Source organism: Anas platyrhynchos, chromosome 5, assembly GCF_047663525.1.
Source record: "Anas platyrhynchos isolate ZD024472 breed Pekin duck chromosome 5, IASCAAS_PekinDuck_T2T, whole genome shotgun sequence".
Taxonomy (NCBI): Eukaryota; Metazoa; Chordata; class Aves; order Anseriformes; family Anatidae; genus Anas; species Anas platyrhynchos.
The window spans coordinates 23,170,436-23,198,345 of record NC_092591.1 but is presented as its reverse complement, the minus strand read 5'-3'; the positions used below and the strand labels follow the sequence as shown (position 1 = coordinate 23,198,345).

The 27,910-nt window shown below is 57.5% G+C and overlaps 1 protein-coding gene across 1 annotated transcript; it reads left to right on the top strand.

Annotated features, from left to right (window-relative positions):
- The first annotated feature begins 1,044 nt into the window (after positions 1 to 1,044).
- TMEM63C (transmembrane protein 63C) lies at positions 1,045 to 27,464 on the top strand. The gene is made up of 24 exons (XM_038180313.2): positions 1,045 to 1,232; positions 15,254 to 15,368; positions 15,576 to 15,796; positions 16,177 to 16,256; positions 17,552 to 17,639; positions 18,733 to 18,770; positions 19,167 to 19,309; positions 19,540 to 19,591; positions 19,842 to 19,950; positions 20,522 to 20,595; positions 20,733 to 20,813; positions 20,909 to 21,029; positions 21,134 to 21,267; positions 21,515 to 21,637; positions 22,077 to 22,230; positions 22,797 to 22,903; positions 23,589 to 23,675; positions 23,833 to 23,898; positions 23,994 to 24,156; positions 24,375 to 24,480; positions 24,600 to 24,767; positions 25,041 to 25,156; positions 25,496 to 25,567; positions 25,679 to 27,464. Exons 3-24 carry the CDS (start codon positions 15,599 to 15,601, stop codon positions 25,889 to 25,891), a joined length of 2,493 nt encoding a protein of 830 aa, XP_038036241.1. The 5' UTR covers positions 1,045 to 1,232; positions 15,254 to 15,368; positions 15,576 to 15,598; the 3' UTR covers positions 25,892 to 27,464.
- The last annotated feature ends 446 nt before the right edge of the window (positions 27,465 to 27,910 follow it).

The following is a 27,910-nucleotide window of genomic DNA, read 5'->3' as shown; positions in this document are numbered from 1 at the left end:
GGGGTTGCCTGCTTTTCCCTTGTGTGGTTACTGAACTGCTCGGACATCATCTTCTGGGTGTCTGGGGCCCAGTTTGAAGAAATGCTGAGCGCTTGTGGCTGTGATGGAGGTGAGCACTGAAGGGCTGTGGTGCTGTGCCAGCCGCAGGAGAACCACCCAACATCTCTGCATCATCGCAGGTTTAATCTCCTCAGGTGTGAGCTTCCCCCTCTGCCTGGGGGATGACCCCCCACTGGGCACAGGGATGAGAATGAACTCGTTCCTGCTTTCAAAGCATGAACATAATGTAATGAGAAAAAAATATACATCTCCCAGGAAACAGGTAATTCTGTCCTCAAAACAGCCTGCAGGCAAGGAAGCCTGGGGCCACATCCAGGGCTGTGCAGAGGGCGCGCTAACCCAGCCCTGTGTGCAGGGCTCCTCTGCCTGCCCCACGGCGTGGTGAGAAACCCCACTGTAATGCACACACATGGGGTGCCCCGTGGGTGACGGTCACCTCTGCCCATGGTCCCCCTGATGGACCAAGGGAGGGGAGCTGGTGTTCATTCACTTGGGAGCAGGGCACCTCACCATCCCTGCTCAGGTTCGCCAGCTCTGCTCAGGGGTCAGGGTTTCACCCAGGGCCCCGCTGATGCTGTAGGACTGGCGCTGGCGTGTCAGGGCGAGCGGGCGAGCAGAGTGACTTCACCCCCTGCGTGTCGCTGGAGCTGAAGGAGACAGAGAGATGGCAGCCCTTGTTTTTTTTGGCTGGTCCCTGACGCGTTACTCATGCTGTTCGGGCTGTGGTAGCTCCTTGGAGTCACGGCTGGGGGACACAGGTCTCATTTACAGCCAAGTTTTACCCGAAGGCATTGCCCTGAAGCCTGCCTGCGCTCCGCACGGCTCCAGCAGCGCCCAGCTCAGCAGAGTGCCAGCTCAGAGGCTCAGCCCTGAGGAGCTTTAAGGGAAGAGGAGCCTTTAGGGCCACCCCACGGCCCCGGCAGAGGCTCCGCAGCACCGGGGAGGCGGCGGGGAAGGAGGCGGAGGGGAGCGGGCGCCGCAGCGGGGCGGGCGGCGGGGCGGAGCGGAGCGGCGGCCCCGGCCCCTTCCCCTTCCCTTTCCCCTTCCCCTGCCCGTGCCGGGCCGGGCACCCCACGGCCGGGCAGGGAAGGAGGGAAGGAGGGAGGGAGGGAAGGAAGGGAGGAAGGCGGCGCTGCGCAGAGCCAGCGGGAGCGGGGCCGGGCCCCGGGCAGGTCAGTGCCGGGCGGGGGGCGGCCGCCGGGGGGCTGGGGAGGATGCTCGGGGCCGGGGGGGGATGCGACTTGTTGGGGGGCAGCCCCTGGGACCCCTCCGGGGCTCTCCAGGCACCCTGCGGGGGTGCTCCTGCGGGAGGTGTGCGGGCAGCTGGGGTGCTGAGCTGCGGGCTGCGTTACGGGGAGCGCACCCGGCTGGCTCTAAGCAGCGCCTGGGCGATGGGTGGCTGCGGCCCAGCCGCCTGCGGGGGCTTCCCCGAGCCTCCCGAGCAAGGTGGGGGCAGCCGCAGGGAGCCAGCCGCAGCCCCTCCGAGCGCCCGTGCTGCTGGCCCCCGCTGTGGTGAGATGGCACCGCCGCTGTGTCATGCCACGGCTGCTGCTCCGTCCCCGCGTCATCCTGGGCACCCAGGCCAGCCGCCACACCTGATGGTGACGGAGATGCTCCGTGCTAGCAGGGGAGCCTTGGCTTCCCCTCCTCTCCCCATCGCACCCCCCCAGCATCTGGCCCCAGCTGGAAGGGCTGTGGGGTCGCTCTCTGGCCGAGCTGCTGGCCCCCAGTTCACGACCACAGCCAGATTTGCCCACAGATCGAGGCCTTGCCATCCCCTGTCTCTCACGGCCGTGGTGCTGCACCCCCCCCAGGGTGTAATTCAGAAACCTCCCAGACACAATGGGTGTTATCCAGGAGAAAGAGAGACCTTTGTCTGGCCAAAGGATTTTTTTTTTCTGCATGATCATCTTTTTGCTTTTAACCGTTTACCCGCCATCCCCAGGGCTGATCCGCATGCCTGCCTCTCCCCTTGCGGAGAGTTCACTGGGGAGAGGACGCGGAGGCAGGAGGTGAGGGGAACGCAGGGTGGGCAGACGAGGTAGGAGTGAGCACCTCGCGCTGTGGCAGCCTGCCCTGCCTCGCACTGGGGTTTTACGGTGCTGTGACGAGCCCAGCAGCCTGTCTGAGCAGTGGAGGGGAAGCACCCTGTGCCGTTTTGGCTGCCAAAGTGGCTAATGGTGTTTGTCCAGAGGAGAGATGGAGGAAGGTGTGGGAGAAGCAGGAGGCAGGAGGAGAGGCCCTGAGGCCGCACCGGCAGCCGGAGGGGCAGGTGTTTCCCCCTGGCCACCTGGGAAGCGGTGCCCGGGGCTGGGTGGCAGATGGAGAGGGAGGCAGGGGCAGCCGTTGCAGGAAGGATTTGTCTCCAGCAGCCTGGCAAACAGCCCTTTGCAAACAAATGAGTAATAAATAAAAGCGTGGAGGCCGCCCGACCCCTGCAGCCTCTGACTCCATAGCACATATGGGCTTTTCCGGCTTCCCTGTAAGCTTCAACCTCTGCCTGCTCGCCACGGCAGCATCACAGCTCCTGCCTTCCTGCAAGCGCATCTGAACACCCTTCAGCCCCTTTTTTTGCATGATAACACTCGGATCCCTCTGTATTTGCTCTCCAAGGCACCCCGCCAGGTTAACCAGCACGTCCCCGGTTCGGGTGCTGCGGGGGGCACACAGCGCTGCTGCCTGCGGTCCCTGGGCCCTCACAAACAGACCCAGTCCTTCTGCCACGCGGACTGGTGGCCTGAGGTAAAGGGAGCGGGATTCAGAGCCGAAATCTGAAGAGTTGTAGAGGGAGGATTGTTGCTGCCTTGAAATGTTCCTCGTAGGAAATACCCCCGTCTTAACAGACTGTGATAGCTTTACCAAAGCGGCAATGAGAGGGAGAGATGTTTCTAACACCCACCAGTGAATTCAATTGATATTAAACTAATCAGTCAATCACCTAAACTCTTACGAAAACATCACTGTGCTTGCCGTGGAAGTGCTGACTCCTCGATGAGTCCTATAAACACCGAAGCCTTCTGCAGTCATCACTTCTGTGTCTGGTGAAACAGCTCTCCTTACCTAGTTTAATTGCTGTAAATATATTTAGCGTACTTAGGCCTAAGTTTGAAGAAAACATTGCATCGCTTATCTGCTGTGCTCAGATCGGGAGCAGTTTCGCTGTGAGATGGTTTCAGGAGAAGCAGTGGAGCATATCTGTTCTCTCTGGGTTGGTTTCAGTGCAGGAGCTCCAGCCTCAATTAGCTCCAGCTCTTCGTTATTGCATTCAGTCCCTGAACAGCTGTAAGGCCCCCAGCAAGGAGGTGTCTCAGCACTTCTGAAGATCCCACGTGGCATCTACCTGCACTTTAAGGTGCCTTTTAAAAACTGCCTTGAAGTTACTGCTGCTCGGGCTGGTAATTTGTTTGCAATCACCCGTTATTAGGTGGCAACAATGGCCTGAGTTTACTCACACCATTATAACAATGTGAATGACCAGGGCCAGGTAGCTGTGCACTGCCATTCCCACAGCCAAGGGACGATTGTTGGTGGCTAATGGGTGCGACGGGGCAGGGCAGATCCTGCACGGCCTCTACAGAGGCAGGAGGAGGTGGGATGGAGAAGCCTGAGCTCCCCTCACCCATCCTGCTGCCCCAACCCCTGCTTCTTCTTCTCTCTGTGGTGGTTCCTGCACCTCCTCGCTGGGTTTGGTTCCCCTGGTGGTCCACCTAAGCCTGAGCCCCCGCCTGGTCCTGCTTTGCCTGTCCCGGTGCGGCCCTCTCAGCAGATGACTGTATGGGTGGAGGAGTTTCATCCATGCTAAGGGCTGCGGAGCAAACCTCTTTGGCTGAGAAATCGCATTCCTAATTGAAATTACTGTAATGTTGCTCAGCCTCTGGGGAGCTTAAATGCCACTGTAAGGAAACCTTTCAGCACCAGGGTCATTTGTGGAGCTCCCAGCACTGCCTCCATGAGAGGCTGCGGGTACCACTTAGGCCAAGGAGGAGTTTCTAAAGCTGTTGTAGTTTGATCTCAGGTAAAGATGTGTTTAAAATGGAGTACCAGAGCAGAGTGGGAGCACGTGAAAGCTTTGGGTGACCTGAGTCCCCTACAAGTTTCCTCATGATTGCTCAGCATCGATGTCTCATTATTTGTAGATAGTTTGTGGGTGAGCTGAGAGGAGGGCAGGGTCTGAGTGAGCCAAGCTCCACTGCACCCCCGAGTGCTAAAAGGCAGGGTGTAAGAGGTAGGAAAATACATCTTCATGTACTTCTGAGTTCCTCCTAAGAGAGAGTGGAAAGGGCTCCAGCGGGGTTCATTTTATTGTTAGCTGGGAGGTGGTGGGAGGCAGCTGGGGACAGCTTGGGACAACAAGCCCCTGGGTGTGCCACGTTGGATGGTGTGGGGTAGAGCAAAATTCAGAGAAGGTAGAGGTGGTGCAGTTGAGGGAACCACAGTTTTGGAAGGGTATCTGGGTGCTGGTACCTGAGCTGAGGCCTGGGGACCCTGTGTTGGCCATTCCTAGGTGATCCTCCATAGGAGGTGGCAAAGGCTGAGGTGTGGAGATGTGGTGCTAGGGCTGGCAAGCTGAGGGGGTTGGACTGGGAGGTCTCCAGAGGTGCCCTCCAGCCTCAACATGTCTGTGATTCAGTCACCGCAGTGTCATCCCCAAGGATTCCTAATGGCTGTGGTTCTTGTGTTAGAAAATGGTGACACATCGCTATTAGATTTCACCTCATTCTTTATTATAAAATTGGTCCCACTACATTGCAGTGGAAAATGAAATTGTATTCAAAATGCAGAAAATAAGCATTGGAAAATGGTTCCTAGTTGGTTAAATAAAACAGCCTAAAATGTATGTGTCCATTTAAAAAAAGTTTATGAAAGCATTATTTGTATAAGTAATGATTTAACAATAATGACTCCATTATAGGAACAGAATTTAATTAGAATTTAGGAGATATAAAATAGAACTGCTGATATGATCAGATCATTTCTGGCTTTTAAGAATTCAGAACCAGCAGAGGTTCTCCTCTCACGCTTCGTTTTTATTGGGATTGGAAAGGCAACGAGGCTCTTCTGCTTTAATTTGCAGTAATTTTCTGAACTTTGAATAAACTAATCACTGTATTAATTAATTTAAGCTTTTTTTTTTTTTTTTTTTTTCTTTAAAAAAGGTTGCTGTGATCAGAGCTGATTTTGGAGTTCATCAGGTTTTAGTTCCAGGTGCTTAGGCAGTGAGCATCTCTCTGGCAACAAGGACATAATGTACAAATTTCTACTTATTTTTCACAGATTAGAGTGATCTGAAGTCTTAGCATGCAGCTTGTTATAATTTCAAGTTTTGAATTGTCTGTCTTTTAATTTAAAAAGTTTTTAGCTCAGACAAAATGTGATTACTTTTATGTCAGGTATATGTTTCAGAGAGCCATGGCTCTTTTATTTGTTCTGGTTCCAAGTCCTCTTTATTGCTTTTTCCTTTCATATTACACTGTTACTAATCTTCTGATCAGGCAGTTTCATTGGGTTTTTCTTTGGGGAGCTTTCCATTGAGTTTAATTTTCTTTCATCCAAGTTTTTAATTTCTTGTGTTTCCTTCCATGAAATTTCATCAAACTCTTCCTCGTTCAGAAACAGAACAAAAACAGCAACAAAGTGAATAATACTAATAACAGCTGCGGCGCTTGTGCCGCCTCCTGAGAGTGTCACATCTTAAAGACTTTTAGAGTAGTTCAGTCATTGCAGGGAAGTCAGGGTGTTATAAATCACTCAGTCCCAAAATAGGATTATAATCAAAGTTTACAATTTATTAAAAGAATAGAGGTAAGCAAACAGCGCTGGATGCATCGGGAGTCTCTGCTCCACCCAGACGTACACCAGTTACATCAAGTAGCTGATTTTTATGTTCCTAGGCTGATACATATTCATTACTACTTGTAAAAAAACCAGGTTATTATAATTAGCTTCTGGGATCCAAACCCTCCTACTGGAACATGCACATCTGTCTCTGGTGGTCCCCCTGGGGGTCTCTGGGGGTCTTTCATGCTGAAGGCTCGTAGTCTTCCTCTCAGTTTTTTTTCTTGTCCTTCCCCTTTGTACTCCTTGGCAGCATGTCAAAAGCTTACACAGTGTCCCCTGCAAATTTTGTCTCCTAGCCGTCCTTCAGCTTCTTTCTTTCTTCTCCTTAATCTCCTGGCCACCTGGCCAGATATCAGGGGCTTGCATAGTGTCCCACTCAGAAGCCATAACAGTCACTAGTTGTTAGCAGTTGTTCTGAAACCCCCAGACATCAGAGACTTCAAAGAAAGAACATACAAATACAAATAGCTCTCTATTGACACTTCACGTGTTGTTAGGTTAGATGTTAGGAAGAATTTCTTTACTGAAAGGGTTGTTAGGCACTGGAACGGGCTGCCCAGGGAGGTGGTGGAGTCACCATCCCTGGAGGTCTTTAAAAGACGTTTAGATGTAGAGCTTAGGGATATGGTTTAGTGGGGACTGTTAGTGTTAGGTCAGAGGTTGGACTCGATTATCTTGAGGTCTCTTCCAACCTAGAAATTCTGTGATTCTGTGATTCTGTGATTAAAACATTCCTCACAGGCCATTCACAGGGACACTTCAGTCACATCTACAGCAGTGCTAAATCAACCACAAAGAAGGCAAAAAGGCTGTAACTGTTAGGAATAAGAGTTCGGAATAACAAAAGCAAATAGGCTCATGGATTTGAGGAATATTTCTGAAGATTTGATAAATTGACTATAATGAGGGGGACTTGATTGACTATAATGACTGGGACACTGGGAGGAAAGGGAAGAAACCACATCTGTGGAAGAATTAAATTGCCAGTGCAGGACCCAGAGACAGACAGAACTGCTCTCTAGTGACACGAATTGTTAAAATATTCCTTTGCAAGGTACAAGAACTATATACATTAACCATTCTGTTTTTCTTAGACTTGTGGTTATACAAGGGTTTGTAAGACAGAAGGTCACATTCATCATACCATGCGGCCCTAGCACTGTTCCATACTGACACGAATCAGATGGACATATATCTCACAAGGGGATGAATGCTTCCACAGATAGGGTTAAGCCAAGTTATACAAAACTCTGGTAATGGGACTTATAATAAAAATAATGCTGAATATTGCCATGCCATAATTGCTATGCCACGACTATAACTGTACTTGTGCTCCAGGGTAATCATTGGGTTCAGGATTAATTCATCCCAGCAGCTACACGTGAGAGGAATTCCTCCGAATACCTCCCAGTTTATTCAGACAGGCCCTGCAGCTAAATTTCTGAGGTTTCTTTCCATCCAAAATGAGGTGAATTTCTGGTCCTGGTGAAAGAAGTGTTGCTGCTGGTTTCGGCAGGGAGAGGATTTCATCGTACATGTGATGGGGCTTGGTATTTTGGGGGACAGCCTGATGGTAGGGGGCAGAAGAAGGTTCCATATGCCCATTGCCTGCAGCCTTTAAAAAGGTGGTGGGCGCTGTGAGCTGGGCTTGGGGTCTGATCCTGCTCTCACTGCTCAGTGCCTGCTCCCTGAACAGGAGCCCAGGCACCAAGGAGAGCTCTCTGATCCCCATGGCTCAGATGGATCTTGAGGAGAGATCAGTTGTGTCAGCAGGCTGCTGTGGTGCTGCCTCACCCAGCTACCCTGCACGCTCAGCTCAGGTTTGCTCAAGCCAGCTGCAGGCTCTTTGTGTTTGTAGGTGGGGAGATGCTTCCCAGAGCTGGATGGCAGTACAGCGTGTGCAAACTGCCTGGTACCTCCACCCCAAAGTGGGAGCTTGGGCTGGGCCGGAACACCCCAGCTGCTGCAAACATCCCTTGGTATCAGCACTGCATCCCTGAGCATCTCTCCCAAAACAAATGCAGAGACTGCGTGGCCCCTGCTTGGCCTCCAATTGCCTCTGAGCTGTGCAGAAGCTTGCAGTGACTGTGTCTGGGTCACTGCTCCCTGCCTGGACCCCCAAATCTCTTTGACCAACTGCATTCCTGGTGCAGGTGCTGCTGAGCAGGGCGAGGGGCTGCCAGCCTTCCCCAGCGCCCACCTGGTGAGGTGGTTCTGCCTGTGGGGAAAGGCAGCCTTGTGTGGAGAAACTGCGGGCAGTTGTTGTGCCTCCCTCCCCTAAAACTGGCCATCTTGGTCTTCTCCCTGGATCCCGCTCTGATCTCTGGACTGCCCGGATCCCCACATCCCCTCTAGGTGCTGGGTGGGCACACGGCTGGGGCAATGCTGGGTGGCTGGGGGATTCCCCTGGGGAGGGGGGCACAGCGGTGATGGGGACGAGCTGTCTCGCCGGCACACCCGGTGCAGCAGGAGGAGGCCGGAACAGTGTGTGCCTTGCAGAGCCGCGGCTGCAGCTTGCTGGAGAGCCGCCTCCCTCCGCAGCAGCCGCTTCCCGCTCGTCTCCCCCCGGGGGCTGCAGGAGGCTGGGGGACTGGCTCAGCCTCCTCCCTTCTCCCCGTTCGAGGACCAAATTCACCCGTGCACTGGGGGAAGGTGGCCATTTGGTGGGTCCTGCTCCCTTCCCTACGGATGGGTCCCCAGGGGACAGAGGTGGCTTTGGGGGGCATTTTCTCTCCTTGCCCTCACCTCCCAGGCTGCCGTGTTCACCATCAAAGGCTTCCCCTTCCCTTTGCAGCCCTATTGACCCAAACCCGTAGGCTGAGAGCTAATCCCTGCAGCGCGGGTGAGGCTGGATGCACGACCACGGGGCCGGCCCCGTTGTGTAACCCGCCGGGGCGCAGCCTCAGCTGAGCTGCCAGCTCCCACGCGCTCAGGGCGGTGTGATTCAGCCCGGTGGCTGGTGTTACCCAAATCTGCCTGGGAGCTGGGCAGAGGTGGGAGGAAAGCCTCGCCGGGGCCAGGTTTGGCAAGCAGTGTGCCTGTGGGCTCCCACTGCAGCCCAAATCTCACTCTTTGTTCCTGGCAGCGAGCACAGGCGATAGAAAGTGTTCTAGCTCTGCAAATGCTCTAAAATTGCATCTTATGTGAGTGTGTGTGGAGTGCTGTAATCCACAGCTCTTGGGAAGAAGCTTTTGTGCTTGCAAAGAGGTGAGCTGAGCAGGGCAGGAGGGTTTCTTTGCTCTGGGAGCAGAATCAGCTGCAAGGGGCAATGCGGATGCATGAACCTCAGGAGAAAAGCCCAAGGGGGCAGCTGGCAGCAGCCAGGGGTGGAGGCCTCCCCGGAGGGCAGCACACAGGGAGGTGGCCAGGGAGAAGGGATGAACGGGACCAGTACGATGCTGCCCACCTGAGACCGGCCCCATGTGGATGTGGGGTGAGGATGCTCAGGGCTGGCTGTGGCTGACAGGGGCAGGGTGAGCCCAGGCAGTGCTGGGGGAGCTGTGACGGCTGCGTTTGGTGGTCCTGGGGGAGAAACCTCATAACAGTGGCTGGAGTGTGCCGTGGTGGGATTTGGGCATTCAGACAGGGGTTCCTTTGGCTCCCCAGCCTTCTGGTGTTGGGGGCTGCACAGCCACAGGCACAGTCCTTGCCTGGCCTCTGCCCCGGGCAGGTTCCCTGCCCTGCCTGGGGCTGTGCCGGTGGCTCCAGATGGAGAGAAGTCTCTGGGCAGCCGGTGGCTTTATAAAAGGCAGCACATGAAACTCCCACTCTCCTCACCACCTCCCACCGCTCTCCAAGCAGCAAAAGGGACCTGGGGAAGGAGGAGCTGCTCTCCTCCTTTTTCCTTTTCCGCATCTCCAGAGACCGCAGTGCTCCTGGTACCCTTTGGTCTAAGAACAGCAGCTGTGACCTGCAATGGGCCTGGACACAGCCACTGTCATTTTCCCTATGGATTTCCATGAGGGAGTGTTTTTCCAGAGGAGGTAGCACTTTCCTCCGCGCCTGCCTTGACACCCTCGTCTCTTTGAGCATGGTTACCTCGGCAGGGGAAGCAGCAATCTGCCTCCCAGTGCCCGACCTCCCACAGCAGCCTTCCTGAGAAGTCTTCCTTGGCTTTTGATGCCAAACGAGAGCAGTACGTGCTGGTTTGGCTCTGCCCAAACACAAGTGGTTGTGTAAACCCATTGGTTACTGGTTTTACAGGTGATAAAGACCCAAGGAGGACCCTTTCCTGTGGCAGCTCTGTCAACATGGCCTTAGGTTCACTCGGTGCTTCGCACATCCCAGGCGTGGCGCGTGGGGTTGAGCATCGTTACTGGGGAAACCCAATGTGCACAGTAGGGCATTGGGGTGTAAAGCAAACACAGGTTATGGCTCCTTCCTGATCACACACACGTGGAGGAGGAATGGGAGAAGAGCTGCTCTGCCCCAGGGGTGACGTGTCCCTGCACAGGGTTCCTGAATGCGGTGGCAACCTGTCCTCCTGAGAGCAGGGCCTCACCCGGCTCCCCAAAACAGAGCTGCAATCCTTCCCCCCTGGCAGGTCACGGAGCTGAGATGGGGGGTGTCGGTGGGACAGTTTGGGAGCAGTGGGCGAGGAGGTGGCCACCACCCAGGGGAGATACGGGGACAAGGGACATCCTTGGGACGGGGCCTGTGCCTGCTCTCTGTGACACAGCGGCCATCCTGCTGCTGGGACAGAGTCTTCTGCTGAAAGATCGTCTGTGCCGTGGCCTCAGCAGAGGGCAGTGCTTTGAGGCTTGGCATAAAGCAATCTCCCTCAATTTTACATCTGAGGAGTAAAATTGCAGTGCCCTGGGGGCAATGTCCTTAACACTGTCCCCAAGCCCCTGTGGTGGTGTCACACACCAGCTTCTCCTGCTTGCCCAGCTAAGATCTCAATCTACCATTTCTCTGTGCTCTCTCCAAGGGGGTTGAGGACTCTCCTTGTTGCTCTTCCCATCGTGTTTTCACATGGTTGATGCCCTCCGAGCCAGAGGGCTCTCTGTCCCCAGGCAGTGAGACGTGTCACCTGGCTGAGCTTTGCCTGCCCCACACAGGACATAGGGGCGGCCTTCCTGAACCTCCCCAGGGGCTGGAGGGGCTGGAGGCTGCTGCAAATGTTGGGAGGGAAGGAAAAGATCATTTCAAAGTGATTTCAGGAGGGACAGCAGGCAGTGTGAGACTGGCTGGTGGAGGGACACCTTGTCCCCTGGGGCCAGGGAAAGGAGCATCTCGCAGGGTGCTGGCTAGTGCGGTGCAAATGGATGCTGCTGGTGGCGGAGGCGGCAGCACCCGTGTAGGATCCTGCCTCAGCAGGAGCATTGCCAGAGGGCTGGTGCCAGCCAACACCATCCCAGCAGCCATGCTCAGTGGGTTTCCAAAGGCAAGGGACACGGTGTGATGGGGTGAGCTGTGCCATGCCAGCAGCATCCTTGGCTCAGAGGTGTGTGGGAGTGGTGACAGGAGAGCGAGGCCCCACTGAGGCCTGGAGAAAGGGCCATGGAGGTGGCCCACAGCGTGTACACTGAGCTACAGGGGCGGGGAGGTCACCGTGCCCTTCGCTGCCAAAGCTGCCTCTGCCAGGCTGTGCTGAGCTCAGCACAGGGTCTGGATGAGACTTCCCAGCCTGAGGCTCCGAGTCGTGCTGAGCTGGGTTTCCTGCCACCAGCAGACGTGAGTGATCCCCGTCCTGCCCAAACAGGACACAGAGGCTGAATGAGCACAGGCGTACAGAGAAACCTGGTTTAATCAGCTGGGCAATCCCAAAGCTTTGTTTTGGTGTTTTGCGACTCCAGCTTTCCATGAATACCCTAGCAAATGAATTTGCTGGCAGGGTGCTTAAAGAGAAAGACACGTTTTAAAAAAAAATTGCGTCCACATGAAAGAAAGCCTTTATATTTAATTGGAAATCTGATTCTCTGGATCAGTGCCCACCCAACCGGAGAGGAGAAGCAGATGCTGGTGTGTAAACAAAGCAATCAGGGCAGCGAATATTCAAGGCAAACCTTGTGTGCTGCAAATGGTTCCCAGAAATCATCCAGCAAATCACTCTGAATGGCCAATCTGATAAATCCGCTGCCCATTCACAGCCAGCGCAAAGAGGAAAAGCAATGATTGCCTTTCCTGTTATTCTGCATGTTTCCTGACCCTATTTCTCCTCTAACTCAGACCTTGATGGGTTAGGCCACATATTCTGCTTTCTGCCTCTCTGTTACTGCTTCATTTTTCCAGCTGCAGCCCTGCCTGCTCCTGTGTTTCCTCACGTGGCTGTCACTGTCACTGCCTGGGGACAGTGCCTGCCCGGGGGGACGCCTGCCTACAGCTGGCACACGGAGGCACTGGCCCATGCACAGCCAGCGGGGACCCCTCACAGCACCAGATGTGAATACACTCACCCTGCTCTGTCATTCACAACCACATCTCCTTCACTGCCCCATAAAGGTCAGGAAAATCCCAGTGGCAGGAAGGTGCCCTGCCAGCGGCGTAGCTGGGACTTGGGGCTGCTCTGCTGATTCAGGGCTTGGCTGGACCTCTCTGTGCTGTTACTGAGTGCTTCAAAATGCTGATTTGTCTCATAAATTTAGCTCTGACCTACAGTGCCCAGGTGACCTCTCACTGTGTGGACCTCTACTTTGTAAGGTGTCACCTTCAGTTGGAGGGGGGTTGACCACATCCTACAGGTCTGAGCTCAGGCTGTCACTGGTGCGCAGGAGCAGCAATCTCCTCTTGCCGTTTTTGCTGCATGCGCTGTTCCTAGGATATTTAAGTGATTTATTTATCTGTTTGTTCCCAATGGTTATTTTAATGGTAGTGCTGCAGCTATGCAACTTGCCTAAGCTTGTGGAAGAACAGCACCATAAAAGGTGAGATTAGCTGGAACAAATGGTCCAGAAAGGTACCGGTTTGGGTACCTGGGGGAGAAGGGAACAGGGAAAAGGCAGGAAAATGAGCTTGAGAGCAGCTTCAGAGGAGCTGTGAGGTGCCACAAGGGCTGTTTTACAGGACTGAGCACAATATGATGGCTCCTTTGGGCAGTGCAGATGGAGGTGCCCAAGAGAGGAGCCTGGGGGCTTCAGGCCTCTCCTGCTCCTGAAATTTCTCTGTGCAGGTAGAGTCTGGCATTGAAAAAACAATGTTGGGGAGACAGGGACCAGCTGGGCTGGGTGGATGAAGGTTTGCATTTAACAGGCTTGTGGACAAGAGAGCTTGGAGTGGATTGACCAGCAGCATCTCCAGGAGAAACCCATTGCTTTTGGCCACCAGGAGCAAAATATAATCAGCTACTGGGGAAAAAGGGCAGCAACAAGGGCTTCAGAGGGAAAGCCAACCTGGGCCAATTTCCAAGTCAATTCCCCTCACCTGCCATCCTGTGGCAGGATGTTCCTCCTGGGAGAGGGAACACGGTGCCAAGAAACAAGCTGTGGGATCCTACTGCTGGGTCGTGGAGTGGTGATGATAGAGGAGGGACCCAGGGGTTGCTAGGAGTCTCCTTGATTATTTGCTGAAGGTCCAGCAGCTCCCTCGGTCAGAGACACGCTCTTGGTGTTAACAAAAAGGCAATGAATTATTTAGCAGCTGAAAATGCCAGATGGTGATGGCTCTGCTGTTTACACGAGGAGGGGAGGGAGGGAGATGTGCACATGGGCAGAACAGATTGAGAGCACCCTGTAGGAAAGGGACGACCCTGGCCACAGGCCCCAGTGGCCCCCGTGGTTTCAGAGCCAGCTGACATCTCTGTTTAATTCAGAAACTGCCAGCACCAAGACCAGTTCTTAAGCTCATGAAGAGAACCCTGAGCTCTCAAGAGCTTGGGTTGAGAATCCCTTGGGAATTCTTGGTGTCCACCTGATTGCATTTGTCAGGCTGTCAGAGCCTTTTTTTGTCAACTCTGTGTTTGAAAACCTCTCTTCCTCAGTCTTCCCTTTCTGTGGATGAGAAGGTCAGAGACAGTGTGTTGGGCCTGTACCTGGGCCAGCTCCTGCCCCAGCACCCCTTCCTACCCGCTGTGCTCAGCAGTGGGACGGGGTCTTTGGTCCCCTCGAGAGCTTTAGGAGAGGACTGCAATCTCGGCTAGGAAGCTGCGTGGTCTGAGAGAGAGATGCTGAGGCTACAGCAGCGCACATAAAGCCATGTGCTATTGTAGTCTCCCATCTGTCACACTGACACATCGGAAGCAAATGTTTCCCAACAAAAGCAAAGCCATGTAGAGCTCAGGAATATCCCCTTTCTGGGCTGAGGCACTCTGTGCGTGCTCTTTCTGTGCTCCCCAAGGACCGCTCAATCAGGTTTCCTTTGGTGTCAAAGCAGAGTTGATCCTGTTTGGTTTTGATGGGAAAAAACACCATAAACACTTCGCATATCCAGGTCCCTTGAGGTGCTGGCTGGCTGTGTTTGCATCCTCTGTCACTGCTTAAACAGACCGTGCCTCCTGCTCTTCATCTGTCCTCTCCGTGTGGACGATGAGCATCCTGCAGCAGAGTCTCTGTTGTCTGGGATTTAGATAAAAATACAAAGCTCACAGGAGTCCATACTAATGGGCACAAGTGGGGTTTTGGGTGGCCTTTGCACATGCTGGAGTTGCAACATCACAGCTCGGCACATCTCCGGGGAGACCTTACAGCAGCCTGCCAGTATCTAAAGGGGGCTGGAACTAGGTGATCTTTAAGGTCCCTTCCAACCCAAACCATTCTGTGATCTACAGGGCAGGGCACCCCTATAACTCCTCACACACTCCAGACAGGCCAGGAGGTGTTGTCAGCAGCACAGATCCTCAGGAACAGAGACACAAAATAGCTGAGGTTGGAAGGGATCCCTTGGAGGTCAGCTCTGAAAGCCCCTGCTCAGGACAGAATCAACTTCAGAATTACGTTCGGTTCTTCCCCTGATCAGGTCCTTCAGCCCTTTGGCTTTATCTACCTATAAAGCACTAGGCATCCTACCTCAGGGCCTTTTTGAAGAGGCATTAGGGACCTAACTGGCTGCTGTAGGGTGGCTGTTCCCAGGGGCCCAGGTACTGTTGGTTTGGAGAGGATCCTTTCCCCCACAGCATGGTGGTCGGAGATGTTTTGGAAGCAAGCCACTTCAAGCATTTCCTACCAGTGCCAATGGCTGTAGCCTGTGCTATCAGCTCCCAGAGGAAAGGGGGGATGTCTAAAAGCTTCAGGATATCTTGGAGGGAGCAATCCTGCTCTGGTGGTAAGGCAGAAGGGAGGCCCCACGACTCTCAAATCACACAGACAGCGGTGCTGAGGCCTGGAGGACATCCCACAAAGAGGAGCTCTGGCTGAGGGCAGCGAGGCAGGCACAGCCCCAGCTGCCTGTTGGTTAACGTCGTCGTTTCTCTCATTCTCAGAAACTCAAGCAAATGCTCTGGCTCCTCGTTCCTGCCTGCTGACCACACCAGGGTAGCCATGGCTCAACCCAGCTTCCAGGAGTGAGGGGGAGAGGTGGCGAGAGACCTGTCTCAGGTATGATGGAGGCATCCAAACAGCGTGGGGTTTAATGAGCATGGGGAAAGGACACGAGGCGGCTGTGACATTTGTGCAGCGACACCCTCTGCCTTCTGTCCCACAGCCCTCCCCTGGGAGGGACTGGGATTAGGGAAGCACCAAGGTCACCTGCCAGCCCTTTTCAAGCAAAACTGCCCCATCCTCACCCCTGCCCCCGTGTTGCAGGCCGAGGCCCCGTGACGGCACCAATGGAGAGCGTGTACTCGGTGGACCCAGCGCCGGACGGTGCCGGCCCCACCTCGCTGGACGTGCTCAGCTTCCTGGACACCCTGGTGAACAGCACGGAGGAGCAATGCTTCAGCGCCCGCTCCCGCAGCACCGTCCTGCAAGGGCTGCCCTTCGGTGGCGTGCCCACCGTGCTCGCCATCAACTTCATCCTCTGGCTGGTGAGCAGGCCGTGAACAGGGCGCTGTGTTTGTGGGCAACACTGCCCATGGACCTCCTGGAGAACGTGGGGTCAGGGCTGGAATGGCCTCCTTGGCCAGTAAAGCCAGTTCCCCATGTCCCAGCCTCTCAGAGGAGGCACCCCTGGGAGACCAGGAACAGCAGGTGGTGGAGGTACACCTGAGGTGTGTGGGGCCGCGGGGGTTCACCTGTGCCGTGTGGTGTGTGCTGTCAGCCCCCAGCAGCAGTGGTGAGATCGTGGAGCAGGAGCAGTTTGTCCTGAGGCGAGAGTTGTGATGGGGCATGAAAACGGGAAGAAGGGAGGTGGCCAGACCCCATGACAAAACCCCAAAACCCTCCACCTTCTTCCCTCCTCCTGCAGCTTCTCCTCCTGATCTTCTCCTGCCTTCGGAAAGCGGCTTGGGACTACGGGCGCCTGGCACTGCTGATGGACAACGATAGGTGAGGAGGACACGAGGCCACTGCGGGTGAGACCAAGTGACGGGGTGGCCCCTGGAGGAGCCCCAAGGGTGCTGCTGTCCCCGTGGGCTAGGGGCGATGGCCTGGCTGCCTGTGCCCAGAGGGACCAGCCTTCCCAGCCAGGGGGCAAGGGCACTGTGTGCTGCAGGTGAGGGAATGCCCAGGCCAGCTTTGACCCCCTCCTGCAGGTTCAGAGCTGAGGCTTTGCTTAGGGACAGTATTTTAAGGGAAAAGAAAAGGAAACAGGGGCTGTTACCCAAACAGGTTAAGCAGTACATCCAGACAAGGACTGAATTAAAGCCATGGCTGCCCAGCTCCATTGCCTATTTCTCCAGGGGCAGCTGTTCAGTATGAGCATCCTTCTTTGCCCAAAAGTCCTGACCTGGGTCCTGGACTCCATCCTAAACCCATCAGTGGTTTATCCTAATCCAGGCAGCAGTGGTGGCCAGCAGCACCTCTAATCCTCTCCTTTTCCCCCGTGTCCACAACAGCCAAATCACTCCCAGCACACAGAGCTCCTGTGAGTAATGACACAGGGAGTCTGGTGACGGGGCTCTTGGTGCCAGCAAGTGCCCTGTCCTGGGAGAGAAAGAGGCCTGAGAGCTGCTTCTGGGTAGCACCGAGATGTGTTCCCCCCTCCTTGCCCCCTCAGGATTGTGCAGAGCTGGCCAGAGGAGGGGACAGGGGAGATCAGCAGCAGTAACACGTGTTCGTGTCACTGAGGTGGCCCTCCCCTGGCCCATCCATCAGGCTATGTGCAGAATCCTACAAAAAAAAATCCTGTTGCCATGGTGAAAGCAGCACCTGGACGAGGTTTCTGAGTAGGATGTGCTGCTCGAGCAGGGCTCGCCCCAGGCAACAGCACAGCTTCCTTTTGGCAGGCGGGTGCACGCAGGGGCTCTGCGAGGCTGGGAGCAAGCCTGGCAAAAGCCCCGCTCCTGTCTCCCCCTGCCAGCTTCTCCTGGGCTTGGGCTCTGGAGCCAACTGTGGAGGTGGCCGGGGGTGCTTCTGTTCACTGGGGTATCACATCTGCAGCCCCAGTGCAGGATGCGTGGTGAGGGGCAGTTCCTGGGGTGCGGGTGCCGTTGTAGCATCCTGCCTCCCCTCCTCTGTCACTTGATCTAAACTCACCTTGCATTTGGGTCTGCACGGCCCCACAGCGGCCAGGCTGCTCCCCGAGGAAAATCTCAGTGCGGGGCTTCCCCTGGGTGCCCTCCCTCTCCTTTCTGCTGCCTCTCCCCTGCCTCACTCCCTCCTCTCCTCTCCTCCCTCCAAAGCTTGACATCACTTTTCTACGGGGAGCAGAGCGAGAAGGAGAAGTCCCCGTCGGAGAGCAGCCCCCTGGATGCCGACAACAAGGACGTGGTGAGCTCACAGCTGTGGCAGGGACAGCCCAGAGCTGCTCTTGGCTTTCCTGGGTCACTTCATCACAGTCTGGGGGTGTTCCCAGAACACTCGCTGCCAGTGACACCACACAGGCAGTCCCAAGCTGCCCCCCAGCATCTCCCTGCCAATGCCACGAGCACCAAGAGCCCCCTGCATCCTGCATCTCCCCTCTCTCCACACAAGTGCATCACTGTGCTGGTGTCTTTTTTTCCTCTCTGCAGCATCAGGCATAGAACAGGTGTTGCTAGAAACAAGCAGGGACCAACGCATTCTGCTGTTTGTTTCTTTCTTTTTTTCTTTGTCAACAAAAGTTCAGAAATCAGTCACTGTTGTGGCTGTGGAGAAAAAAAAAAAAAAAAAAAAAAGAATTTATTAAAAAAATAAAAAGGAGGAAATTCAAAGAAGCAAAATCCTTACGGGTGGCTAGAGGACTAATTAAAGGCATGGTACTGGGTGCTCTGGGCAAATGTATATTGCTCATCAAAAATAACTGAGAAAGACCAAAAAAGCCAGCATGGCTAAAGAGCAGATTAAGGGAGATTAATAGATGTAAGAAGGCACCCTTTTAAAAGTTAAGCTGTTCCCAAATGAGAAAAATCTGAACTCTGCCAAGTTAGGTGTAAAATGCACTCAGAGGAGCGGCAGAGGAGTTTGAGGAGACATTTGTAGAAAGCTTAAAAACAAGTACTTAAATTCTTCAGACACATCAGGAACAGGAAACGTGCCAGAGGGCTTGTGGGGCTAACAGATGTTGAAGACAGAAAAGGATTGCTTGAGAAGCAGAGTGTGGCAGGAGCTCTGCATAAAGCCTCTGTGTCTGCATGCAGTGAGGAGCATCTTCACCCCCGGGTAAAGCTGGGGAAAGAGGAGGAGGAACAAGGTGTCAGCTCTCCCAGGAGGGTGAGGGCACCCCACAGGGTACTCCCTGGGCACCTGCCTCCGGCCAGTGCTGCAGCCAGGCTGCTGGGCAGGTCCGGGTGCTGCCTCTGCTCAGCCCAGAGTGGAGCCCCCTCAGACCCACACCTGAGGTCCGTCTCCATGTCCTGCTCATCCCGACTCTCTTCCCTTCCAGGGCTTCTGCTCCTGGCTCATTTCCATCTACCAGATGAAGTAAGTGTGTGCCGTCGGTGTTGGGGCTGTGCCCAGGGAGCTGGTGCCTGCGGGTGGTGGCCCAACAGCCCTGCTAAAACATCCCCTGAGGAAGAGGGCAGGGGCTCCCCTCTGCCTGCCCCCCGTGGCTCTGCTGACCCCAGGCTCCTGCCCCAAAGGAAAGGGCTTCAGCCTCTCCTGGGAGGAGAGATGGCAGCCTGAGGGCTGTTTGCTTCCCCCATTCCCTCTGTGCCTGAATCCCACATACCACGGGCAGGATGACACGAGTTTCTGTGGGTGCTGTGGGGCTGGAGCAGCCCCACGGTGAGCCCCAGGGGCCCGGGGGCGAGAGGAGGAGGTGGTGCTGACAGCGGTGGGGAGGCACCACCAACACTCACCCCCTCCCCTCTCCCCTAGGGATGAGGAGATTCAGAGCAAGTGTGGGATCGACGCCACCACCTACCTCTCCTTCCAGCGGCACCTCCTGGTCCTGCTGATGCTGGTCTGCGTGCTGTCCGTGGCCGTCATCCTGCCCGTCAACTTCTCGGGGGACCTCCTGGGTAGGTGCACCCCAGTCTTGGGGTGGCTCAGGAGTGTGGCACAAGGACAGGGAGCAGAAGGACCCCTCCATCAGTTGTGGAGCAGAGGAGAAGGCAGCAGGCTTGCTGGGGTCCTGGGAGGTGGGAGGAGAGGAGCGAAGAGGGGCCACAGGCACTGTTTGCCCTGCAAGCACTGAGATGCGTTGTGCACTGGCTTCCCGTAACCTCCTGCATGTCCTCTTCCCCTGCAGGACACAACCCCACGCACTTCGGCCGGACAACCATCGCCAACATCCCGACACAGTACGTGGCTCCCGCGTCAGGGAGCACCGACCCGTGATGGGCAATGGGCTGTGTGAGCAGCAGGGCATGCCTGGGAGACCGTGTGTCTGTGTGCACTGCCCGCAGCCTGGGTGTGCTGCCTGGTGTCCAGCCCTGGCAGCTGGCTCAGGGAGGCCTGGCTGGGTGGCTGGGGTGGCCATGGGTGAGGTGCTGAGTACCAGGCTGGTCCCTGTGCAGCAGCGTGAGCTGATCTCGGCCTCTCCTCCTCCAGGGACCGTCTCCTGTGGCTGCACAGCATCTTCGCCCTCATCTATTTCATCCTCACCATCCTCTGCATGGCTCACCACTCCATCCATCTGGAATACAGAGAGAACGAGAAGGTGAGCGATATTCTCCCCACAGCCACCACCCCGCCTTTCTCAGCTCAGACGGACACCTTGGAGCGTGCTTTGAGGAAAGGATGGTCCAAGCACATACGGAGAGCTTTAGAAACAGCCAGGGCCTGGGCAGACAGGGAAAGACAAGGTTGTTTTTCTCCTGCTTCTGGAAAAAGCCTGGCAGCCTGGAGGCAAATTTCCACTGCTGCCTTGTCACCGAGATGCAGGCTCGGCTGCATCTGGCTGGCTGTGGGGTGGCTGTGTCCGGCTGTGTCCCCGCAGCTGAGGAGCTCTGCAGTGACCCAGGCTGCAGGGCTGTCAGTCAGCACCCTCAGGCTCTCCTCTGCCTCCTGGCAGGTGGGACATCCACCAGGGGACCAAGGCTGTGGGTCCTGCACCTCCCTCTGCCCCCACCTGAGTGCAGGATGGTGCCTGAGCCCGTTCCCTCTGCGCACATCCCTTCCCCATCTGTACCACAGCAGATGTGGTCATGAAGCACGATCTGGTGTGAGCAGGACAGCTGCAAGATGCCTGTGGGCTCCAGCCCCATCGTCTGCCCCTTCTCCTCCCCCAGGTTGCCCGGACATTGATGGTTACCCACATCCCCAAGGAGATCACAGACCCGTCCCTTATCATCAAGCATTTCCAGTGAGTAGCTGTGTCTCGGCAGGACGTCCCTGTCCTACCTGGGCTGCCTGGAGGCTGGCCATGAGCTGCCCCAGGCCTGGGAGGAGAGGCTGTCCCCAGCCTTGTCCCCCAGTGCCACTGTGTCCGTGTGCCCGCAGCGAGGCGTATCCCAGCTGCACCGTCACCAACGTCCAGTTCTGCTTCGACGTACGCAAGCTGATGAAGCTGGATGTGGAGAGGTGAGCGCGTGGGGACCCCGCAGCTGTCCGTCAGTCTGTCTGCGTGAGGCAGGCAGCTCCCTGAACAACCCTCCTCTCATTCTGCTTCCCGGCAGGCGCAAGGCAATGAAGGGGAGGCTGTACTTCACCACCAAGGCACAGAAGGAGGGGAAGATCATGATCAAAACCCACCCTTGCGCCCGCATCTTCTGCTGCCGCTTCTGTGGCTTTGAGCAGGTCGGGTGGCGCGGGCAGGGCTGGGGGCAGCGTGTCCCCAGAGCGGGCAGGGCTGCAGGCAGCGCAGTGGCTGGCCCGTGCCCCAGCCCTGGCTGCTCCTGCAGGTGGACGCCGAGCAGTACTACGGGGAGCTGGAGGAGAAGCTGACGGATGAGTTCAACGCTGAGCGCAACCGCATCACGCTGAAGCGGCTCGACATGGCCTTCGTCACCTTCCAGGACGAGAGGATGACGGCTGTGTGAGTGCCCTCGGGCCTGCTGCTGCCAGCACGGTCCCCGGCCTGGCGGTGCTGTGGGATGGGGCCACCACCACTGGGGAATTCAGGGGACATGGGGCACCTTGGGGACTCCCCCGGCCACATCCCGGTGACGGGTCTGTCTCCGCTCTGCCTCTGCTGCCTGCCAGGGGCTGCAGGGAGAGGCTCATGAGAAGCAGGGGGGTCCCGAGCTGTCGGTTCAGACCTGACCCCGGGCTCCCTCCTGCAGGATTTTGAAGGACTACAGCCACATCCACTGCCGCAAGCACCCCCAGCAGTCCTCCGTCACCACCGTGGTCAAGTCGCACCACTGGGGCGTGCGCTACGCCCCCGCACCCAACGATATCATCTGGTGAACCCCCGTGGTGGGAGGGACGGAGGGAGGAAAGGAGGGCAAGCAGCTGGGAAGGGGAACCCACGCCAGTAGCTATAGGACAGCCACCCATGCCCAGAGCTGTAGCAGAAGTCACCAGTTGTGACCGGGATGATCACCCCACGGGTGGCAGGGCTCAGCCAGACAAGGTTCGGGGTGAGTGCCAGGCTTCAATTTTCCTGGCTTGACTCCAAAGCCTCCTCAGAGGATGGCACAGACCCCACTGCAGTACACCCAGCCCTGGGGGCTCTGCAGTGGTGATGCAGCAGTGCGGGGAGAAGGGAGAGGGTGAGCTCAGAGCAAGGGCTGCGGGGTGGTCAGCATGGGCAGCAGGACACAGAGCTGGAGGGCTGGGCTGGGAGACCCTGGACACATTTTTTCCTCCACACCACATCCAAGTCATCCTTTCTTCTCCCAGGGAGAACCTGTCGGTCCGTGGCACGTCCTGGTGGCTGCGATTCATCCTCCTTAATATCTGCCTCTTCATCCTCCTCTTCTTCCTCACCACACCGGCCATCATCGTCAATACCATGGACATGTTCAATGTCACACGGCCTGTGGAGAGCCTCAAGGTACTTCCCGGGGCCTTGTGCCAGCTTTCCTGAAGGGTCTGCATTTCAGCACTTGTCTGGGGCAGGGACAGAGCCCCAGCTCGGTGCTGGCCCCTGTAGATAAGCCATCAGTGGGATGGGTGTTGATGAGGGGCAAGGAGAGCTCCTGCCCCTGGCTGTCCTGTTCGTGTGTGTGGTTCTAGTGGCAGAGTCCTGGCCCCCTGGGTGTACCTGAGCATTGGTGTCCATGGGGAAGGGCAGGTTGGTGTTCATGCAGGAGAGGGGTGGGAAGAGCTCAGAAGCTGTCAGATGCTGCCAGCAGCACATTGCCTTCCTGCTCACGGACCCGTGAGCTGCTGGGAGGGCTCTGGGTCTTGGTGCGTGCCCATGGTGCACTTGGCTGTTCTTGAGCTCTTGTCTCCTGGAACCAGCGTCCCTGCTCAGGGAGGGGATGCTCCACATGCATCTGCCCAGGGAGCTGCCTCCAGCACGGTGGAGCGGTGGCAGCATGGACAGGCTCAGCTTGTTGCTCCCTGGAGCAGGGAGTCAGGGTCCTAAGAGGGTGTTCCCCATCTTTCCTACTGCAGAACCCCATCATCACCCAGTTCTTCCCCACGCTGCTGCTCTGGGCCTTCTCTGTCTTCCTGCCATTCCTCGTCTACTACTCAGCCTTCTTCGAGTCGCACTGGACAAGGTAACAGGGCCCTGCACTGCCCAGGGCTGCTCAGGGTCGTGTTGAACGGGAGGAATTTCAGTAGGACCCGTCAGACCCAACCTGCAGGGAGGCAGGCTGTGGTGTGGGAGACCCCACAGAGCCCCATGGATGTTCCCCTGGACAAAGATCCAGTTCGTACTCAAAGGAGCCACTTCCTTGCTGAACACTTTCAAACGAGTACAGGTGGAGCTGGCTTTAAGCTGGGTCTGAAGAAGTTTGCAGAAAGGATGACGTGATGGTAGGCTGGCAGCAGCAGGGCCCTGGTCCTGACTTGGGAGGCACATCCCAGCTCTCCGTGGTGGGCATGCAGGTTTAGGATGCTCAGGGTCTCATGGCAGAGGAAGCATTGCCCAGTTCCTACAGTTTGCTCTCTGTCTTGACCCTCTGCCAGCCCAAACCCCTGTGCCTGCTCTGCTGACCTCTTGCAGGAGCATTGCCACCACCTCCCACCCTTCCCTGAGGGGCAGGAGGTCCATCCCTGACTGCGCACAGTCTGGGAGAAGTTCTGCAGCACCCCAGTAGCTGCACAGCTCAAGGGCACGTGGCATCCTTGAGCTGGTGGCAGCTCCCTGCTGAAGACCTCAATCCAGCCCAGCCCCCTCTCACCCTGCTTGCTGCCTTGCCGCTGAGGAGTGCAAAGTTCTCTTTTTCCCCCTTTCCCCAGGTCAAGTGAGAACCAGCTCACCATGCACAAGTGTTTCTTCTTCCTGGTGTTCATGGTCATCATCCTGCCCTCGCTGGGGCTGACCAGGTAGGGGCCAGCGGGCAGCCTGGGGTCACGCTGGGCTCCTCTCCTCTGGTTGAGGGACAGGAGCTGCTTCAGCCACCGATGACACATGGAGGCTGGATGCTCCCCACATTGCTCTGTGCCCCCGCTTCTTTCTGAGCTTCTCCTCTGCTCCCCCCAGCTTGGACCTCTTCTTCCGCTGGCTCTTCGACACCCACTTTTTGGACGAGGCCGACATCAAGTTCCAGTGAGTACCGGGCTGCTCCCCGAGACACGGGGACCTGTGGGCAAGAGCCTGGCGCCATCCCCACTGTCCTCTCACCCTCCTTGTCCCCGGGGCAGGTGCGTTTTCCTCCCAGACAATGGCGCTTTCTTCGTCAACTACGTCGTCACCTCCAGCCTGATCGGGACGGCCATGGAGCTGCTGCGCATCCCCGGCCTCCTCGTCTACACCGCCCGCCTCTGCCTCGCCAAGTCCGAGCCCGAGCGGCTCCACATCAAGCGGGTGCGTGGCCACGGGCACCTCCAGGCACACACAGCTCCCGGGCACGGCAGGGACGCTCTGGGGAAGCTCAGGTTGTCCCGGTCCCGTGGGAGGTTTGTGTGGTGAGCCACCACACGAGGTGTGCTGCTGGCCCTGGCCCTGCGGGGCTAAGCGGGGTGAGGCAACCCTGTGCTCCCGATGAGGCAAAGGCAGTAACGGCGCTGCTGGTTGTGCCTCAGAGCCAAGCCTACCAGTTCCAGTTTGGGTTGGAGTACGCCTGGACCTGCTGCATCTTCTCCGTCGTCATGACCTACAGCATCACCTGCCCCATCATTGTCCCCTTTGGTGAGTATGGCCCTGCTGTCCCCATCCGTGCTGAGAATGGCTTGTCCCAGCCTGCAGGAGCAATGTGGGGGCTTCCCATGGGAGGCACGGCCGCCAAACACCCCCTGTTCTCCCGCCAGGTTTGCTCTACATGCTGCTCAAGCACATGGTTGACCGGTACAACATCTACTACGTGTACATCCCCACCAAGCTGAACCAGCGCCTCCACGTCGCCGCCATCAGCCAGGTCGTGGTGGCCCCCATCCTCTGCATGTTCTGGCTGCTCTTCTTCTCCGTCCTGCGCCTCGGTAAGGAGAGCTCGGGCTTGTTCTCTTACACTTCTCAGGGTCACCAGACTGAAGCTCTGGGGGACGAGCTTAACCCCTGACGGGTGATGGTGTCACCCCTGAGTTAGGCACAGCTGAAGGACAGGAAGGTGGGGTGGGGAGGTGCAGCAGGTGCAGGGGTATCAGGTATTGTTTTGGGGCTGTCAGAGCTCACAACACCCCCAGCACGCTCCAGCCTGGGGCTCGGCATGTCCTTGGAGGCTCACGTCCTCACCCTGTGTCTCTCTGCCCTAGGTCCCACCCGCCCTGTCACCCTCTTCACCTTTGTGGTCCTCCTCTCCTGCATCATCTTCTCCTTCTTTGGGCTCTGCCTGAAGAAGCTGCAGCCACGGAAACCATCCAGCTACCAGGTGAGCGTGGGCAGCCCTTCCCTCCTCCCGCCCTGTGCCCCCTCACTCCCCTGGGGTGTGTTTGCAGTGAGGGATCTGGGGGTTTGGCTGCACCCGGATCAGACCAAGGGCTCAGGCACCCACACGGCAGCTCCCCATCCCTGGATGCACCAGCGCTGGGTGGTGCCGTGGTTAGGGACGCAGGCAGCATTCCTGGCCTGCTTGGTTAAACCCTGGTTTGGCTGGGATTGAGCCTGGTCCTGCTGCGGAGGGGCCCCTGCACAGTGTCCCCAAGCTGGAGCTGCCCCCGGCTTTCCCCTGGCCCCATGCTGCGGCTTCCTCCCCACCTCCCCTCCCCAGATGTCCGATCAGTCCGAGGGCGCCTTCAATGATGCCGAGCGGAGCAGCGTCTCCTCCACCCCCAACTCCAACGTGAGTACCCCCACCCAGCCCAATGCAGCCCCTGGCTCACTCCCAGCCCGGGGGATGCGCCCCCTTGGGCCCAGCCCCTGGTCCCTGACCCCCCGCTGTCCCCCGGGGCAGCTCTTCGTGGCCACGGTCCTGCAGGAGCCTGAGCTGAGCCTGACGCCAGCAGCCTCCCCGGCACACCAGTCCTACGGCACCATGGGCAACCACCTGGAGCCGGCCGAGGATGGGGAGGACGGGGGCCTGCAGAGCTTCGAGACGGAGCTGGAGACGGTGGAGGGCGAGTACAGGACGGGCCCTGTGCTGGAGAGCCAGCCCCGCTACCAGTGAGCAGCCCCGCTGCCAGGCTGAGAGCCGAGAGCAGAGGATGTGCAGGGGGCAGGAGGGAGCCCGCCCGCGGCCCCCAGCTCCTCGCACCGCCCCTGCCGCCAGCACCGACGGGCGCCCACTTGGCTGACGGCCCCACGCACGGGTGATGCCGGACAGGGGGGCAGCAGGACTGATGCCAGGGGGGTCCCCAGCCCATTCATTGCGAGGCGGCGTGGCCCTGCAGTCCCAGAGCAGCTCGGCCGCCCCGTACCCCCCTGGCCCTGTCTGCCTCTTCCAGCCCAGGGTGGGGGAGAGGAGGTGCAGCCCCGTGGGGTGAGGTCTCCCGACAGACCTTACTGCAAGGAAAGGAGGGCGGCCCTGCCTGCAGCCGCATGTCCTCTCGGCCACGCCAAACCTTTGCTTGCCCACCCGCTGCTGCTGCTACCCATGACGGCTGTTTTGCTCCTTCCCGTGGCCCTGGGTGCTGGCTCCAGCCCCCAAAACCACCCCCAGGGCTTCACCGATCCAAGCGGGGGCTGCTGAGATGCTCGTGCTTTGGCCTGCGTGAGTGCACGGGGCTGGAGCAGCTCCTCCTGCTCCCACGCCTGCCTGAGCACTGTCTGCCCTTCCTGGGGGCAGCCTCAAAACGCACACCCCGCTCTCCCGTGGCGCCGAGCCCCCCATCCTGGTGGGGTTCACCCTGCCCTACGCCCTCCCTCTGCTGCTGCAACGTGCTTGTGCCCTCAGGTCTTCAGGGATGAGTGTGTTTCGTGGCCATGACAGCAGCTGCCTTTTGACGGTGGCTCCCATCCTCCTGCTCCTGCTGCCCGTGCTCCCCCTGGGACAGGCCATGGGGATCTGCACGGCTCCATCCCATTGCAACAAAGACAGGGGTGCTGGCAGCACCCAGGGGCAGTTTCTCCCCACTCTGCCGCTGTGATATGGGGCAGAGCTGGGGGAGAAAAGCTGGTGTGTGCCTGTGGGTGATGCGCAGGACCTCGCCTGGGATGTGGGAGAGCTGATTTGGGTCTTCCTCCTGCAAGGGGGACTCATGTTTGCATCGCAACACGGTGGGTGCCCTGTCCCCCACCCCTGCCCATCCCCAGGGGTGGCACAGGGGACACGTGTGCAGGGGACAGCACTGTGGGGACACCCCGTGCCACTTCCCCTGCCCAGCATTACAGAGGCTGTCGGGTGTGGGGGCAAGGTGTGCAAATCCTTGGGGGGGTTACAGGCAGCCCAGCAGTGAGCCATGGGTCTGAGCTCCCTGGACTGGCAGCCCCACCGACCCCTTGCCCCTGCATGCCCAGGCAGTGGCCGTGGCACCCAAAAAACACCTGGCAGGCTCCTGGATCCCAGACATCCTCGCCACTGCTCGTCCCGGGGCTGCCCCGGATGGCAAGATGCTGGTGGCCCCGTCTGGCGGCTCGGTGGCGTCTCTCCGAGGGGCAGCAGGTACCGTGAGCAGCACCGTGTCCTGGGGAGCTCGGGCTCCGGCTGCCCTTGGCTGCCACGCTGTAGGAATGTGCCAGAGGTCTGTACCTTCTCGTTATTTATTGCTATGACCGTGCCTTGAATAAAATGACTTCACCCAGCCGCTGCCTGGTGTCGTCACCCCGTGCGTCCCGCCTGGTGATGGATGCGTTGGCATCCTCTGCTCAGCCAGAGAGGGGCTGGGGCTGTGGGGAGTAGTGGGTGCCCAGAGGAGCCGAATGGGCTGGGAGGGATTTTTGGAGGTAAAGGGGCAGGCACAGGGGCAGAGGAGCACCCCATGGTGTCACCTCAGAAGGGCACAGCTCTTGGCACTGGTCCCCTGCCCGTCTTTCATCATTCCCCCACAGTGAGGGGCAGCTCGGGGCACCACCAGACAGCCCCAAAGCTGACCTGGCACAGGCTGCCCAGAGGAGCTGCGGGTGCCCCATCCCTGCAGGTGCTCAAGGCCAGGCTGGATGGGGCTTTGGGCAACCTGGGCTGCTGGGAGGTGTCCCTGCCCATGGCAGGGGAGTGGAACTGGGTGGGTTTAAAGGTCCCTCCCAACCC